The sequence below is a fragment of the Ranitomeya variabilis genome, chromosome 6 (genome assembly GCF_051348905.1).
Source record: "Ranitomeya variabilis isolate aRanVar5 chromosome 6, aRanVar5.hap1, whole genome shotgun sequence".
Taxonomy (NCBI): domain Eukaryota; kingdom Metazoa; phylum Chordata; class Amphibia; order Anura; family Dendrobatidae; genus Ranitomeya; species Ranitomeya variabilis.
In genome coordinates this window covers 32721500-32740169 of record NC_135237.1, presented here as the reverse complement: position 1 = coordinate 32740169, position 18670 = coordinate 32721500, and the positions used below count along the sequence as shown (strand labels likewise).

The 18670-nt window shown below is 44.4% G+C and overlaps 1 protein-coding gene across 1 annotated transcript in view; it reads right to left on the bottom strand.

The window, feature by feature from the left end:
- Nucleotides 1-18670, bottom strand: part of CALCR (calcitonin receptor) — a 316710-nt gene that overhangs the window by 52574 nt on the left and 245466 nt on the right. The window contains exon 5 of the mRNA XM_077268171.1: nt 3132-3244. Within this exon, the coding sequence (XP_077124286.1) occupies nt 3132-3244 (113 nt within the window). The remainder of the gene's footprint in view (nt 1-3131; nt 3245-18670) is intronic.

Sequence of the window (18670 nt, the reverse complement as noted above, 5' to 3'; positions counted from 1 at the left end):
TATCTACTGTTTATAGAGGTGTTATCAGTCATTGTCCAGGAGGAGGAGGTGAGCTGTGACATCATCTATTGTGAATGGTGGATCCTGTGTTATCTACTGTATATAGAGGTGTTATCAGTCATTGTACAGGAGGAGGAGGTGAGCTGTGACATCACCTATTGTGAATGGTGGATCCTGTGTTATCTACTGTATATAGAGGTGTTATCAATCATTGTCCAGGAGGAGGCGGTGAGCTGTGATATCATCTATTGTGAATGGTGGATCCTGTGTTATCTACTGTTTATAGAGGTGTTATCAGTCATTGTCCAGGAGGAGGAGGTGAGCTGTGACATCATCTATTGTGAATGGTGGATCCTGTGTTATCTACTGTATATAGAGGTGTTATCAGTCATTGTACAGGAGGAGGAGGTGAGCTGTGACATCACCTATTGTGAATGGTGGATCCTGTGTTATCTACTGTATATAGAGGTGTTATCAATCATTGTCCAGGAGGAGGCGGTGAGCTGTGATATCATCTATTGTGAATGGTGGATCCTGTGTTATCTACTGTTTATAGAGGTGTTATCAGTCATTGTACAGGAGGAGGAGGTGAGCTGTGACATCATCTATTGTGAATGGTGGATCCTGTGTTATCTACTGTATATAGAGGTGTTATCAATCATTGTCCAGGAGGAGGCGGTGAGCTGTGATATCATCTATTGTGAATGGTGGATCCAGTGTTATCTACTGTGTATAGAGGTGTTATCAGTCATTGTACAGGAGGGGGAGGTGAGCTGTGACATCACCTATTGTGAATGGTGGATCCTGTGTTATCTACTGTATATAGAGGTGTTATCAGTCATTGTACAGGAGGAGGAGGGGAGCTGTGACATCACCTATTGTGAATGGTGGATCCTGTGTTATCTACTGTATATAGAGGTGTTATCAGTCATTGTACAGGAGGAGGAGGTGAGCTGTGACATCACCTATTGTGAATGGTGGATTCTGTGTTATCTACTGTATATAGAGGTGTTATCAGTCATTGTACAGGAGGAGGAGGTGAGCTGTGACATCTCCTATTGTGAATGGAGGATCCTGTGTTATCTACTGTATGTAGAGGTGTTATCAGTCATTGTACAGGAGGGGGAGGAGGTGAGCTGTGACATCACCTATTGTGAATGGTGGATCCTGTGTTAGCACCTGAGTATAAGGGTCTTGTCAATCATTTTACTCCTGTCTGCAATGATAATGAGTATGCTGACAAGCCTTCTGTAAGGAACAGGGAATTTTACACTGAAATAGCCCCAGTGGACAGTGTGAAATTTGCAAGATTTTTTTAAAATACAAATTGCGATATGAAAATTGTTAAAAAATTTTAAAAACATGAAAAGCTGATATAAACAATAGGTGATTTTCTGACTACACATTCCCTTTAAGCCAATTAATATGGTTGCCGTGTGAATAGAGCCTATCAGGTCTCCTGACCCATCCGTTTAAGTAAGAATACTTTTTTTTAAGTATGATGAGCGAGTGCTCTGGCATCTGTAATCCGTGCATGCTCAAGTGTTATCCGAATATCTTGGGCGTGCTTGAATAATATATTCGAGTCCCCATGGGTGCAGACTCGCTTACAAGATGCCATTATTTCAACACTAATTTGCAGACATTTTCATCTCTGTCCCCTTCGGGGCTCACAATCTAGATTCCTTATCAGAATGTCTTTGGAGGAAACCCACAGAAACATGGGGAGAACATACAGACTCCTTGCTGATGTTGCCCTTGGTGGGACTTGAACCCAGGGCTGCAAAGCAACAGTGCTAACCACTGAGCCACCATACAATGTTAACCACTGAGCCACCATACAGTGCTAACCACTGACTGAGACACCATGCAATGCTAACCACTGAGCCACTATACAATGCTAACCACTGAGCCATCATACAGTACTAACCACTGAGCCACCATACAATGTTAACCCCTGAGCCACCATACAGTGCTAATCACTGAGCCACCGTGCTGCCCAGTTGTTAACTTATTCACACATTTCCAGGAGGAATAACAGAAGAACACAAAATTCTAAGAACATATGTTCTGGATTATAAGTGTATTAACTTAAAAAGACCCATCAGGACAGCAGATATATACTATTCAGGAGACTGGGAAAGCTGGGTGAGAGAGTAATGGTGGCTGCACAGCCTTTTTTTTCCAGCTTTATGAAAGCAAACAACATCCCAAATGTGCAAGTAAGAACTCGTTCCAAAGCAAATAATATGCAGAAAATCCAATATTTGAAGAGTGTGAATCAATAAGAAAGAACATCTGGTGCTGTTACGTCTTCAGAATGCAGGAAGAAGATGCCAATCTGCTCCTAAAACTTCCCGATACAGGAGTAACTAAGACTCTGCCACAATCTGAGCACAATTACATGTCACAAATATTAAAGGGAAGCGACGTAATTGCTGACACCAAGTGTTACCGGAGGAAAACAAAAGCCACAGAGGCTTGACTCTGAGTACAAGACCATCTCCTTGTCATTACCATGCGGAGCCCCAGCATTTTGCAGGATTGTACTTGGCTCGGAGACTGTTTATAGTTCTCAGCGATGGGGCTGGAGAAATAATAACATTGAGCAGCGTGGCGGGATGTCAGGAGACCACACACGAGACGCTGCGGGGTCCACAGATTGTGCTTAGTGGGTACGAGCGCGGGCACATACTAGTAATAAAGGGGCTAAAATAAAGAGGATTGAATTCAATGGTATAATAATGTGAAGCTCCTGAAAACCTACTGCACAGAATAAGAACTTCACAAGTGTTAAGAGTTTTTTTGAGAGTTTAAAAGGCTTTTGTTAGGCTTTTTTTCCAGCAAAAAACTGCTACAGAAAATGCTCATTTTTTTGTGAAGTTTTTCGAAGAGTTTTTCTTTTCCTGAAGTTGTTTTGGAATGTTCTGGAACTACAATAACCAGGAGAGCCACAAGACCCCCATAACTGCCTGTACTGGACCTACAATAACCAGGAGAGCCACAGGACCCCCAAATACTAAGCCTCCATTTCAGTAAATGCTACAGGAACCCCAACAACAGTAACAACCAAATTACCCCCATAACCATAAGCGCCACAGGACCCCAATAACAGTGCGCCCCTCGCTTACCTTCAGCTTCTCCTTGGTGAAGCTGATGCACATGGTGTAGTTGGACCAGGTCCTGTTACTTTCCGGATGTTGGAACCAGTTTCCTTTCTCGTCACAATATTTCGAAGCCTTTTCTGTAAATGAGAAAATGACTTGAGTTAGTGACTGAACTATGATGTGAAGACCCCAGTATAAGACCTGAGCCCCCCAACCATCACGCTTAAAGGATATTGACACTATGAGATCTTGATTTTCCCTTAAATGAATGTATTTTGGGCTACAAATATTTGTTTGCAATTCGGTTTTATTAAAAATATTGCGCCTTCTATAGACTGTGCTGTAATGTCTATCACTAGCCGCAGAGGGAGTCATCTGAGAATCTGTCAGTGAGCTCATTCTGATGGGAGACTTTATCTGTCTCTCACTGAGCTGATATATGACCACATGAAAGTTCAGTTCTCCTTTGATGCGGTCTGTGGTCATAAATCAGCTGATAGGAGCTCAATTAAAACACAAAAACTCACTGACAGATTCTAAAGGTACCGTCACATTAAGCGACGCTGCATCGATATCGACAACGATGCCGAAGTCCCCGGGTAACCAGGGTAAACATCGGGTTACTAAGCACAGGGCCGCGCTTAGTAACCCGATGTTTACCCTGGTTACCAGTGTAAATGTAAAAAAAACCAAACACTACATACTTACCTTGCCGTGTCTGTCGCGTCCCTCGCCTTCAGCTTCCCTGCACTGTGTAAGCGCCGGCCCTAAAGCCGGCCCTAACAGCAGAGCTGTGACGTCACCGCTGTGCTTTGCTTTACGGCCGGCACTGACACATTCAGTGCAGGAAGCTCTGAGCAGCAGCGCGGACGCCGGGGGACGTGACAGACACCAGAAGGTGAGTATGTACTGTTTGTTTTTTTTTTACTTTTACAATGGTAACCAGGGTAAATATTGGGTTACTAAGTGCGGCCCTGTGCTTAGCAACCCGATATTTACCCTGGTTACCATTGTAAAACATTGCTGACATCTTTGCTTTTGCTGTCAAACACGACGATACACGCCGATCTGACGACCAAATAAAGTTCTGGACTTTCAGCAACGACCAGCGATATCACAGCAGGATCCAGATCGCTGCTGCGTGTCAAACACAACGATATCGCTATCCAGGACGCTGCAACGTCACGGATCGCTATCGTTATCGTTGTTAAGTCGCTCAGTGTGAAGGTACCTTAAGAGAACTCATTCTGCAGCCAGAAATGTGCCGGAAAACCATCAACTTTGAAAAGCTAAAAATTGCAGATTTGTTTTAATGAAACCCAATGGCAAAAAATTATATTTAGCCCAAAGTACATGCATTTATGTTAAATAAAGGTGTTCGTATCCTTTAATTTACAGCACGGGTTCCTATTAAAGGAGATTGCACAGAATAAAATGGAAGAGATCATCATAACATTACCTTTTTGTATTTAATTTTCTTTTTAAATGATTTTTTTTCATATTAAAATCTTTATTTGAAAAAAAAAATCCTGCAATTTTTCACTTTGGCCTCTGGGACTTTTTTTTGTCTTTCAGGAGGAGTTTTCAGCAGGCTCACTACCATCAGAGGCAGGATTATAATGACAGATAATATCTCTATACACAGTTGATGACCACAATAGGCGATATCACTGCTGTTCCTGCTCCTCCTTCCTTCACTGTGATCTTTATGTAGCGCCCCCACTGCTGCAGGGCCAAGGGGTACCCGGTACCGGGCCTCTGAGTCTCTGCTCTGGGGTTGTCACGGTGGCTAGACCCGGTCCGTGACCCTGCTGAGGGGCGTCCAATGAAAAGTGTGGATGGTGGTGATGTTGTCGTGGTGCGGTGCAGGTCGCAGTGAATAACAAGGACACCAGGTTGCAGTCTCTTTACCTCTTTACTGAAGGCTTCAGGATCCTCAGTCCGGAATACGGTTAACCAGGCTGCGCAAGTCCGGCCGGTCCGATGGCACCTCCAGAGTTCCCTTTGCAGGTGGAAATCTGTGCCTTCCTTCTAGCGCTTGTGTGTTGTGGTCCTCCCCTGCTGTGCTTACGGGATAGTCCCCACAACTGTTGTGTCTGTTTCAACTCGATTATGATGTTCTTCTTCGTCCCCCAGATGCTATGGCTAGGACGCACCCGTATGACGGGTAGGCTCGGAGTTCTTCCGGGACCCTAGAGTCGCCCCTCTCCAATGTTGCCCCCTATGTCTTCTTAGGTGATTTGGGTGAGACAGCCCGCCTATAACTGACTGTCCTGCCGTAGGTTTGAAGTAATGCCTGGAGCTCAATACTTCCTCGGTGTTCCGGCCACCGGCTACGCGCCTCAGTAGGATGTTGCCTCGTCTTACAGCACGACTCCTACTGGTGTTATCTCCTTGTTGCGTTGATCTCGTTTCTCACTCAGCACAATAAAACTCGCTTTTTGTCCTTTCTTGGGGTACCGCTGCGATGTAGTGCAGGCGCGGTCCCGTAACGTTCTTTCTGTTCGCTAGGCCTCTGTCAGGATCCCACCCCTGACAGGGACCCCCCTGAATCTTCCCCTGCAACACCCTCTGCCACAGGATGTTGCCTGGTTCCAACCCAGTCAGCTTCTCACTAACTTCCTATCTAACCCCCAGTTTTACCAGACTGTGAGGAGTGGCCTAATACATAGCACCCTTAGCTCCCCCTGGAGGCCAGAGTGTGAAGTGTATCGGTGTCTGTGATACCTGGTCAGGTGAACTCCTTCAGTGCCATCAGACGTACCATAGCCCTCCTTAGCGGCGGAGCATCAGTACTGCAACGACCAGGACTCTGGGGCGCTGCATTTACAAATGCTCATTAGATGCTTCAATACAAAATATAGGGTCTTGATCAGACCATTGTGGCTAATGTGCATGTGCTGCTTTGTAAAACAATAGGTCCATGTGGCTAGTGGGAAAACTACAAGATTTCTATTTTTATATTTTCAATATACATTGTGATAGGTTAGAAAAAAAATGGCAAAAAATGAAATAAACCCCAATTTAAATAATAGCTTCCTTTTAAAAAAACAAACGTGCTTTCTAGCAAAAACAGCGCCACCCCTGTTAACAGGTTTCGTGTGGTATTGCAGCTCCTCCCAATTCACTTTAATGGAAGCGAGCTGCAATATCAGGCACGACCCATGGACAGCCGTGTTTTTCTAATGTTGTACAGTCCATTTAACAGAGACATTTTTGCTAATAATATCAGTACTGCTGTCACATTATTAATAAAGAGCAATAAATCATTGCAGTTTGTTAAAAGTCATAAAATTCCTATTTACGACAAATGCAGATGTAATAGCCGGTGGGTGTTTTCAATCCATGACTAATTGCACTGTGAACGGCCGTTATTACTGCAGATGAAGCAAGGTCGCCGCACTGTCACATACTCAGAAAAGACACAATATCATTAGTTGTTTTTAAACATAGTAGAAACATAGAGCTCCTCAATATTTCACCTCTAAAACTGTGAGTCCACTCCATAAAAAGCTTCAAAAATTCAAAAATAAAGCAACTTTGTAAACAGTTTAAATTTAAAATGTGTTACCACGGTAACAGACTACAACCACGTGTAGTCGGATCCACAAGTCACACTGCATTTTTTTCTATCCCCTATGACGTCTGTGTTAACAAAAAAAAAAGGGACAGATAGAAAGGGCTGTTATTGCAGGATCAGACTACGCAGGGTTTGTTTGTAGTCTGTCACTATGGAGATGCATAAATCAGCATGGAAGCTGCAGACACAAAACGACTATCTGCAAAGTTGCATTGTTTTTTTTTCAATTTAGATGCTGTTAATACATTTAAAAAAATATGGTTTGGGAAGACGAAAATTAAAGGGAATGTCCATCTTCAGATATTCTAAGTAATAATATGTATCGTAGAAGACCGTATTTTAGTTAGGAGAGAGTTAGGATCCAAACTAAATGGTAGACCAAAGAGGCAGACTTTAAACCCCTCACCATTATTTCAATTTGACTGAGCCAGTCAGGATTGAGAGAAGACGGAAGGAAGAACAGTGTGTAGTGAGCGTGCAGGAGATTGAAGAACAGGGGAGTGACAATTGGGGGAATAGCTGTGACTGGGCTAGCTGAGCTCCCTTGCAGAGCGCAGACACCGGTAGCCGGAAGACCGAGGTTGTGTCAGACTCTAGGAGGAACAGCAGAAACTGGCAGGACAGCTGGACTACACGTCACCTGTCCGCCCTAATACCCAGGAGACACAGTGGCGCATAGAGCCTGGGTCGTGATAGAAACCCTATAAAAAGGCTCGAGTCACCTGTCATACGGGTTTGTGTCCCACCTTTATGGAGGACAGAGAGAACTGTGAGGACCTTGATAGAAGCCACAGGCAGCAAGGGACTACACCAAAGAGCTGATAGGAAGGCTTTCAGCTCCACCTGGTAAAGTGGACTCTGAACTTGCTTCCAAGCTGGCTGGACCCTGCCTGTACCTGTGATCTGGTGCCCTGGACTGTACTGATACCTGAAGTCTCCAGTAAACCAGGTAAAGAGACTGCAACCCTGTGTCCTCCATTCTTTACTGCAACCCTCACCATCCTCACCTACATACTGGGAGCCCTGGGGACATATTTCACCTGTGGGAAGTTGTACCATCTCAGCTGCCTTAACATCACCCCAGTGGACTTTAAGCAGCATCGGTCTCCACTGATCGAATACCAGAGGTGGCGTCACGAACACAAACTTTATTCAAAACCCCTTAAAGGACATTCCCTTTAATATGGGCGCCCAGGGCCACGGACCGGGTCGCCGCCACCGTGACATTCCCCTTTAAGTACCGCGCCCTGTACCGAGTACCCCATGGCCCTGGTGGGGGGTTCATATTTTTCACTTATTATTTTGTAAAACATTTTTTAATGTAACCATGTCATTACCCTAGCCCTATCCCAAACCTTGAGGCTTCCCATACATTAAAGTCAGCTGAACCTACCTTTATCAGTCGGATAAGCTGACAGTCTAATTAATATGAGGGTCTCCTGACTCTCCCCTAGCGGATAATGTCGGTGGAGAACAATCGGTTGGGTGGTATACACGTGGTGTAGCCAATCACTACAGTCTGGCAGTGGTTATCTCACAGGGAACCCAGGAGCTAAGTAAAGCGCCTCTGTGTTTGGGCGACTCGAGAGAACTATCTTTTGGCTGACAACTATCTTATGTGTATGGGGGCTTAATCCTAGCCCTACAGCTATCTCTAACCCAAACTCTAGCCCTAATCCTACCTCTTTCTTTATCATCTCTGTTTCCATACCTAACCCTATCTCTAACCCAAATTCTATTCTTAACCCAATTTATATCTTTAAACAATGGAAAATTCTCGCCAGCACTGTGGAATCAATTAAATCATGGCTTCTTTACTATATATCCAAGAACAGCACTCATTTCTACAGAAAGCAGTGGTGCTCAGCAGCAGTGCATGACCATCAATTTAATGAGGCAGTGCCATCTATCCTGTGTACCTGCAATTATTTCGAATAAAGCACATATAAATGGATGACTGCCGCAATTTTTTTTCTTCAAAATTGAATCTCTCACTATCTCTATCCCTAACCTTATCACTATCATTATATTTATCATCACTATCTCCATCCCTAACCCTCTCTATCTCTAACCCTTACTCCATCCCTAACCTTATCTTTATCCTTAAAGGGAACCTGTCACCCCCAAAATCGAAGGTGAGCTGTGGCCACCGGCATCAGGGGCTTATCTGCAGCATTCTGTAATGCTGTAGAGAAGCCCCCGATGTAACCTGAAAGATGAGAAATAAAGGTTAGATTACACTCACCCAGGGGCGGTCCCGATGCGGTCCGGGTCCGATGGGCATCGCTGTCCGGGGCCTCCCATCTTCATAGGATGACGTCCTCTTCTGGTCTTCACGCTGTGGCTCCGGCTCCGGCGTACTTTATCTCCCTGTTGAGGGCTGAGCAAAGTACGGCAGTGCGCTGGCGCCAGAAAGGTCAGAGAGGCCCAGCACCTGCGCACTGCAGTACTTTGCTCTGCCCTCAACAGGACAGATAAAGTACACCTGTGCCGGAGCCGCAGCGTGAAGACCAGAAGAGGACGTCATCGTAAGAAGATAGGAGGCCCCGGACCGCGAAGCCCATCGGACCTGGACCGCAGCGGGACCGCCCCTGGGTGAGTATAATCTAACCTCTTTTTCTCATATTTCAGGATACATCGGGGGCTTATCTACAACATTCCAGAATGCTGTAGATAAGCCCTTGATGCCGGTGGCCGCAGCTCACCTTCGACTTTGGGGGTGACAGGTTCCCTTTAACCCTATCTTTATCCCTAACCCTTACTCCATCCCTAACTTTATCTTTATCCCTAACCCTTACTCCATCCCTAACTGTATCTTTATCCCTAACCCTTACTCCATCCCTAACCCTAACCAGAATGTAGCATCCCCCAAAGACTTTGGCTCCGGGGAAAACCATCTCTGTGCTTCCACCCTTTCTATGCCTTTGGTCTGAGCTATGATATTGGGCTCTTGACAAGAGCTGAATATTCAGAAGGACATCATTGGCTCCTTTGTTCTAAAGATCGGTGTGACTTCAATACCTTTATTGGATAATAAGTCACCCAATCCATCTGTCCAATCCATTTAATTGTTATGTACGATGTTGCAGACATTTTTTATAGAAAGTACACATAAAGCTGCATTAGCCAATCACCAGCCAGTATCTGTGTATGTAAAGATACAGACCACTATTCGTCAAGAAGAGGCCACTGATTAGCATGCTGGTGTTGATAAGAGAACATGCTGGAGGCTCCTTGCACTTTGCCACAATTCTTACTCCAGTCAGGGACTGTAGTAAAATGTGTGGCGTATGGTATGCTACAGCATGTCATGAATTAGATGAGCTGTGTTATCCCCATCCCTCCCTACCTATACCGATTTTTTTCAGAGCTGAGCAAGACTGGTGTGAAAATGCCAAAAGTTGCAAAATTGTTGCGCAACTCCTCGCTGCGCAACAATTTTGTGACCTTTCAAAGCAATTTAGGACAGAATCCTGGCACAATTCCTTTCATGAATCGGGGCCATAAAGTACATCTGGTTGTAAGGAGAACGGCAGAGAATATTGAATGAAGGAATCACATATGATGTTGGATTATTTAAGAGGGAAGAAATGTCATGAACTGACTTTGTGCAACAGAACCACACTGGATTTCAGTAGGTTCTTTGAAATAAATTTTGGTGAAGGCAGACATCATGGTGAGGGTTTGGATATTATACACCTGTGGCAATGGGACTAAATGAAAAACCCTAATTCAGTGATTAAGACGTGTGTTCCAACACCTTTGCCCATTGGTATTGTTGATGGGATGATCATCAAAAAATATGCTTCCCATAAAACGCACAGCAATGCCGTTCGAAATCATCCGATGGTGACAAATATTATTCCCTAGGTTGCCCCAAATATATAGTTGCTGCCACATATTTTCTTAGAGAGTTACGTATAACCTGAGATACACAACGATATATGGTACAAAATAACAGAATCCTATAATGGATGGCCATGAGTGACCTCACCGTTCTCGCTCGTCTTCGGACCTACAAGGCTCCATCAAAGAGCAAAAGAGTCCAGAAGTTTATTGCTGGGAAAGTCTCGTTTTATATCCGAGAAGGTTTTATTCTCGGCCTCATTTTTCACAGAGATCATCCTCACAAATAACATTTCCCTTCACCCCTGGCTATAATTAAAATGTTGATAGGTTCTTCAGCTCCTTCACAAACAGCATAGCCGGCTGGCGATGTGCGGGGAATATATTATAAGCGCGCTGATGGTATTTTACTGCGCGTGACTTCTAAGGACGCTCAATCATGCAGAGTTTATGCGTTCATTTGTTTTCTCCTCCAAATGGAAAAGGAGATCAAATTAGTAGGAAAGTCTTCGATGTAGTTTAGCTTGAGTAATAGGTCACAGTGGCGGTAACTGAGATAAACATTAACGCTTCTGTAGATATTTTGTCAGATTTTCTGAAAATAAGATAAAAGTCGTGAGGAGCGAGAGAATTCATCAGTTTTAGTTGGAAACCAGATGTTGAAGTTATAGTAGAAGGGTCGGCTTTTCGTGTCAATCGTAATCAATTATCACAGTTCCGGATCATTTATGTTAAAATAAGATGTGTAGATGAGTCAGGTTGAAAGAGGGTCAGTGTGGACCCCCACCTCTGTGGGCCTTGGTGGATCCAGACTGTTCATACATTACATGGACTGCCTAGTACTTGAAACGAGTATGGCTTCCACAACGATAAGACTTGGCTAACAGGGGATAAAATATAGACCCCCATCGGCTTAATTTCCAAACTCTGAACAGTAACACAGACTTCCGGTAGAAGTCTGTGTTCAGAGTTTAACACTGGTTATGAACCCCAAACTTTACAGTTCATGTTTGCTCATCCCTAGTTCCCAGGTCTTCTGGACCTCTTCCCTGTGTCTGCCTGCGTTTTTTCAGGACGACTTCCTGGCTGTGTGCGGCTTTCTTGGTTTCTGAATTTCCCAATACTTCTGAGTGTTATCTGCTACCTGCCTGCAGTTTCCTGCTTTCCACCGGCTTTTCTGCGGTTTCCTGACATTCTATGCTTGCCTGCGCGTTCCTGATCTCCTCCATCTGCCTGTAGTTTCCTGCACTTCACATGCTTGCCTGCGGTTTCCTCATATCCTCCACCTACCTGTAGTTTCCTGCACTTCACATGCTTGCCTGTGGTTTCATCACATCCTCCGCTTGCCTGTAGTTTCCTGCACTTCACATGCTTGCCTGTGGTTTCCTCACATCCTCCGCTTGTCTGTAGTTTCCTGCACTTCACATGCTTGCCTGTGGTTTCCTCACATCCTCCACCTGCCTGCAGTTTCCTGCACTCCACCTGCTGCCTATGGCTTTCCAGTCACTCTACTCACGAACCTGCTGCACCAACGCCCGTGGCCCATGTAACCTGCACCTTGGGCTTAGAAGATCCAACTTACCCAGTGAGTCCCTTGAACGTCTCGTAACAACACCTACAACACAAGGGTTGTAGCTATAATGGGTGAAAAGGTCAGTAGTATGCTGGGCAAGTAGAGGACTAACTCTTAGTATGAAGGCATTCTGTGTGGAATCTCATTAACACCCTGCTATGAATAAAGAAGGTAACGCATGGTGCAAGAAATAGAATCTTCCTTCCAGTAATTGGTGGGAGACACATTTCTGTTAATTTGATCATAAATAATAGCATTAAAATAAAACATTCTTATCCCGCACAAGGTGCCAGATGTATTTTGCATCAAGGCATGGCTTTGAAAATCGCCCTCCATGGGACTGATTAAGTGGAGTGTTGATGATATTTTCAGTGGTTACTAATTACGATGATATCAGATGTTTGCTTATAATCAATAGGGGATATTAACTTTTTTTTAAATTAAATTGCCCTCACTTGTGATTGAAATAAACAGGCTTTTATTACTACTATACATGAGAATAACTCAAGTCTTAGACTGAGGGAGAAGTATTAACTGGGGCAAGTATCTCAACCCCAATTATAGATGATATATTTAAAATATATGAAAAAAAAAAGAAAAACACATAAAACAAATTATGAAAAAGGTCATCCTTAACCCGCAGCTTTTAGTCCCTCCCGAGGACCAAAAACTAATTATTAAACTATTTATCCTCTATATAAAAAATGATCGTAATGGAATGCAAAGGAGAACACAATTTCAAAATGTGCTTTTTGGTGTGAAAAATGTGAAAAACAGACACTTGCCTTTATATACGGTATCGTCTCCTGAAATCACCAGAAACAATGAAGGGGAATCTATCAGCTCTCTTTTCTATTAAGATCATTTTTTATATAAGGAATATATAGTTTTGGGTCTTCAGGGGTGGGGCTTGAAGCTGTCAGTTAAAAGTGACATTTTTTTAATTTTTTTTAAATTAATTTTAAACATATTCTCTATAATTGGCGTTGAGTTACTACTTCTCTCCTGAGTGTAAGACTTGAGTTACTCTCATGTATGGTTGTAATAAAAGCCTGTTTATTTCAGTCACAGTTGGGAGCAATTTAAAAACAAAATCATATCCCCTTCTGATTATCGGCAAACATCTAACCTCATCGTAATTAATAACTACTGAAAAAAAAACATGAAAACCCCACATAATTAGTCCCATGTAAAAAGGTATTGCTGGAATGAGTTGTCTTTGAGATAGCTACATGCACCTATAAGTAGTTCTGCTGACAGATTCCCTTTAAAAATACATAAAAAAATAGAAAATACATAACGGGTGTCCATGTGAACCACACAGAAACATGTCCTTTTTTCCGCACAGCACAGAAGACAAGGACCAATGCAAGTCAAAGGGTCTTCGTGACATCCGTGTGCCGTCCGTGTGACAAGTACTGGAATAAAATGCATTCAAGAAATTCCTGTTTTTTATGTGTTAAAGATATACAAAGATAATAGATAAATAGATACATAGATATAAATCCTTCAGATATATCATTTGTGCCTTCCTTGCATATGTGGCTTATTGTACACATATTAACCTAATAAATAAATAAAGGAAAAAAACTATGTTGGATTCCTCTCATTTTTGGTAACCAGCAAAGGTAAAGCAGACAGCTGTGGGCTTATATTATCAGGCTGGGTAGGTCCATGGCTATCTATCAGACACCCCCATTACTAACCCAGTAATAAAAAAGAAAAAACCCACAAAAAATACTTTATTGAAATAAATATTCCCTGACACTTTCCCTGGTTCACCACTTTATAACAAAGAAAACAAAAATCCCACACATGTTCAACGTAGCCCACCGAATCTCAAGTAGTCCAGCGAATGTGTCGAAGTCCCACGTATCCTCTGTACAAACCTATGGAGCCTTGTTCTGATACGTCATAGTCTTTGCACATAACCACTTTTGGGTCACACAGCGCTGCATGAGACCTGGTGACTCTGAAGAGCGGTGACGTCGGTAACGTTACCGCTCTTCAGACGTTCCGGATCATGCTGCACTGTGTGTGACAAGGCAACTGTGAAGGGAATCTAATGTAATGCGCCTTTTCTGGGGCGGCTGCCGGCTGGTATTTTTAGGTTGGGAAGGGCCCAATAAACAGGGACCTTCCCAACCTGATAATATCAGCTCTCAGCTGTCTGCTTTACCTTTGGTTACCAAAAATGGTGGGACCCGAAGTTGATTTTTTTCATTTATTTATTAGGTTAATTCCAGTACATTAAGCTGCACATGTACGGCACAAATTATATATCTGACGGATATCTATCTATCTATCTATCTATCTATCTATCTATCTATCTATCTATCTATATCCTAGATGCCAATACAGTTGAAAGCAATGATAGAGGAAGGAGCGTCAGCTGATGCTCGCTCTCCCATCATTCCTCCTCTGTGTCTGATGTCTCAGCGCAGCGGGCGCGATGACGCCATTACAACGCACCGCTGTACTGAGATGTGCTGAAGATCTGAAGACACCATGAAGAGACCGAGAGACCGAAGGAACAGGGGAGCGGACAGAGGTAAGTATGGAGGACTATGTGGGGACATTATACTGTACAGAGTACTATGTGGGGCCCTTTTGTTATGACCTGGTGGTTACGGAGTGGTACTGAGATGACCTGGTGGGTAAAACCAATCATGGACAAGCTCAGAGGAGGTGGCAGCTCCACAGACAGTAATCACAAATATGACCTAGTGATTACGGAGCAGCACTGAAATGACCTAGTGGGTAAAACAAATAATGTACTAGCTCTGAGGAGGTGGTAGCTTTACTGACCGCAATCCCTACTCCTAACACCAACACTAGAAATAGCCGTGGAGCGTTCCTAACTCTGCCTAGACGCCTCTTCACAGCCTAAGAACTAGCTACCCCTGAAGATGGAAACGGAAAACTATCTCGCCTCAGAGAAACCCCCAAAGGAAGGATAGCCCCCCACAAATATTGACGGTGATTGGAGAGGAAAATGACAAACTCAGAAATGAAACTAGATTTTAGCAAAGGAGGCCAATACTATCTAAATAGACAGAGATAGAAAAGGCTACTGTGCGGTCAGTATAAAAACTAAAAGTCCACGCAGAGTTTACAAAAATAACCTCCACACCGACTCACGGTGTGGAGGGGCAAATCTGCAATCCCAGAGCTTCCAACTAGCCGGAATATTTCATAATGACAAGCTGGACAAAAGAGACATAACTTAAACTGAACAGAAGGTCATAAGCAGGGAAACACCCAAAAACTAGCAGAACTTATCTTAAGCTGAAATGGACTGGCCAACAGAGAACTTCCAGGAAAGGACTGAATCCACAGGAAGAAACATTGACAGCTGGCATCAACTACAGCAAAAAGCCCAGTTAAATAACAAGGCCAGGGAACCGATTAGTGAAAGCAGCTGCTAAGTTCCACTTGAAACCACCAGAGGGAGCCCAAGAGCAGAACTCCCAAAAATACCATTCGCAACCACAGGATGGAGCCCAAGAACGGAATTCACAACACCCTTTATACTGTATGGAGCACTATGTGATGCCTCTATACTATATGGAGCACTATGTGAGGCAAATTATTTTCTATGGAGCACTATATGGGCTTGTTATATCGTATGGAGCACTATGTGGGACCATTATACTGTGTGGAGCACGATGTGAGGCCATTAAACTGTATGGAAAACTATGAGTCTATTATACTCTATGGAGCACTATTTGGGTCTATTATATATGAAGCAGTATGTGGGGCCCATTATACTCTACTAGACTGTGGCCCGATTCTAATGCATCGGGTATTCTAGAATATGCATGTCCCCGTAGTATATGGACAATGATGATTCCAGAATTCGCGGCAGACTGTGCCCGTCGCTGATTGGTCGAGGCAACCTTTATGACATCATCGTCGCCATGGCAACCATTATGACATCTACGTTGATACTGTGCCCGTCACTGATTGGTCGAGGCCTGGCGGCAGACTGTGCCCGTCGCTGATTGGTCGAGGCAACCTTTATGACATCATGGTCGCCATGCTGTGCCCGTCTCTGATTCAATCAGAGACGCGGGATTTCCAGGACAGACAGACAGACAGACAGAAAGACAGACAGACAGAAAGACAGACAGACAGACAGACGGAAAAACCCTTAGACAATTATATATATACTAGACTGTGGCCCGATTCTAACGCATCGGGTGTTCTAGAATATGCATGTCCCCGTAGTATATGGACAATGATGATTCCAGAATTCGCGGCAGACTGTGCCCGTCGCTGATTGGTCGAGGCAACCTTTATGACATCATCGTCGCCATGGCAACCATTATGACATCTATGTCGATACTGTGCCCGTCGCTGATTGGTCGAGGCCTAGACTGTGGCCCGATTCTAACGCATCGGGTATTCTAGAATATGCATGTCCCCGTAGTATATGGACAATGATGATTCCAGAATTCGCGGCAGACTGTGCCCGTCGCTGATTGGTCGAGGCCTGGCGGCCTCGACCAATCAGACACGCGGGATTTCCATTATGACATCATCGTCGCCATGCTGTGCCCCTCTCTGATTGGTCGAGGCCTGGCGGCCTCGACCAATCAGACACGCGGGATTTCCATTATGACATCATCGTCGCCATGCTGTGCCCCTCTCTGATTGGTCGAGGCCTGGCGGCCTCGACCAATCAGAGACGCGGGATTTCCAGGACAGACAGACAGACAGACAGACAGACAGAAAGACAGACAGACAGACAGACAGACAGACAGACAGAAAGACAGACAGACAGACAGACAGACGGAAAAACCCTTAGACAATTATATATATAGACTAGACTGTGGCCCGATTCTAACGCATCGGGTATTCTAGAATATGCATGTCCCCGTAGTATATGGACAATGATGATTCCAGAATTCGCGGCAGACTGTGCCCGTCGCTGATTGGTCGAGGCAACCTTTATGACATTATCGTCGCCATGGCAACCATTATGACATCTACGTCGATACTGTGCCCGTCGCTGATTGGTCGAGGCCTGGCGGCCTCGACCAATCAGAGACGCGGGATTTCCATTATGACATCATCGTCGCCATGCTGTGCCCGTCTCTGATTGGTCGAGGCATGGTGGCATCGACCAATCAGAGACGCGGGATTTCCAGGACAGACAGACAGACAGAAAGACAGACAGACAGAAAGACAGACAGACGGAAAAACCCTTAGACAATTATATATATAGATATAGATAGATAGAGCACTATGTGGACCCATTATAATGTATGAAGCACTATGTGGGGCCAATATACTTTATGGAGCAGTATGTGTGGGCCATTATATTGTATGGAGCAGTATGTGAGGCTATTACACTGTATGGAGCACTATGTGGGGCCATTATACAGTATGGTGCACTACGTGGGCCCATTATACTGCATTGAGCACTATGTAGGGCCCATTATACTGTTATGGAGCACTATGTGGGGCTTATTATACTGTACAGAGCATTATGCTGGGCCCATTAAACTGTATGGAACACTATGTTGGGTCTATTATACTTTATGGAGCAGTATATTGGTCCCATTATACTGTATGGAGCACTATGTGAGCCATTATACTGTATGGAGCACTTTTTTGGGCCATTATACTGTATGGAACACTATGTGGGGCCATTACATTGTATGCAGCACTATGTGAGGCCATTATACTGCATGGAGCCCTATGTGGGACCATTATACTTTATGGAGCAGTATGTGGGGTTATTATATGGAGCACTATGTGAGGCCATTATACTGTATGGAGCATTATGTGGGGCTCATTATACTGCATGGAGCACTGTGGGGGCCTATTATATTTTATGGAGCACTATATGAGGCCATTATAGTGTATGGAGCACTATGCATGGCCCATTATTCTATATGGAGCACTACCTATTCATCAATTTCAATGGCTGCTCACTTTCCCCAGTCCCACATGCTCGGTGCCTTGGGGTGATCCTGGACTCTGCCCTCTCTTTCAAGCCACATATCCAAGCCCTTGCCTCCTCCTGCCGTCTCAAACTCAAAAATATTTCCCGTATTTCCCGGATCCACTCATTCCTTGACCACGAAACCACAAAAACACTAGTGCACGCCCTTATAATCTCCCGCCTCGACTACTGCAACCGCCTATCTCTGGCTTCCCCTCTAGCACTCTGGCACCTCTACATTCTGCTGCCCGACTAACCCACCTGTCTCCCCATTATTGCCCAGCCTCTCCTCTCTGCCAATCACTTCACCTATTGTCCAGAGGCTCCAGTTCAAAACCCTAACTATGACATACAAAGCCATCCACAACCTGTCTCCTCCATATGTCTGCGACATGTTCTCCTGGCACCTATTTACACGCAACCTTCGATCCTCACAAGATCTCCTCCTCTACTTCCCTCTCATATCTTCTTCCCACAACCGCATACAAGACTTCTCCCGTGCTTCCCCCATACTCTGGAACTCTACCCCAACACATCAGACTCTCGCCTACCACGAAAACCTTCAAAAAGAACCTGAAGACTCACCTCTTCCGACAAGCCTACAACCTGCA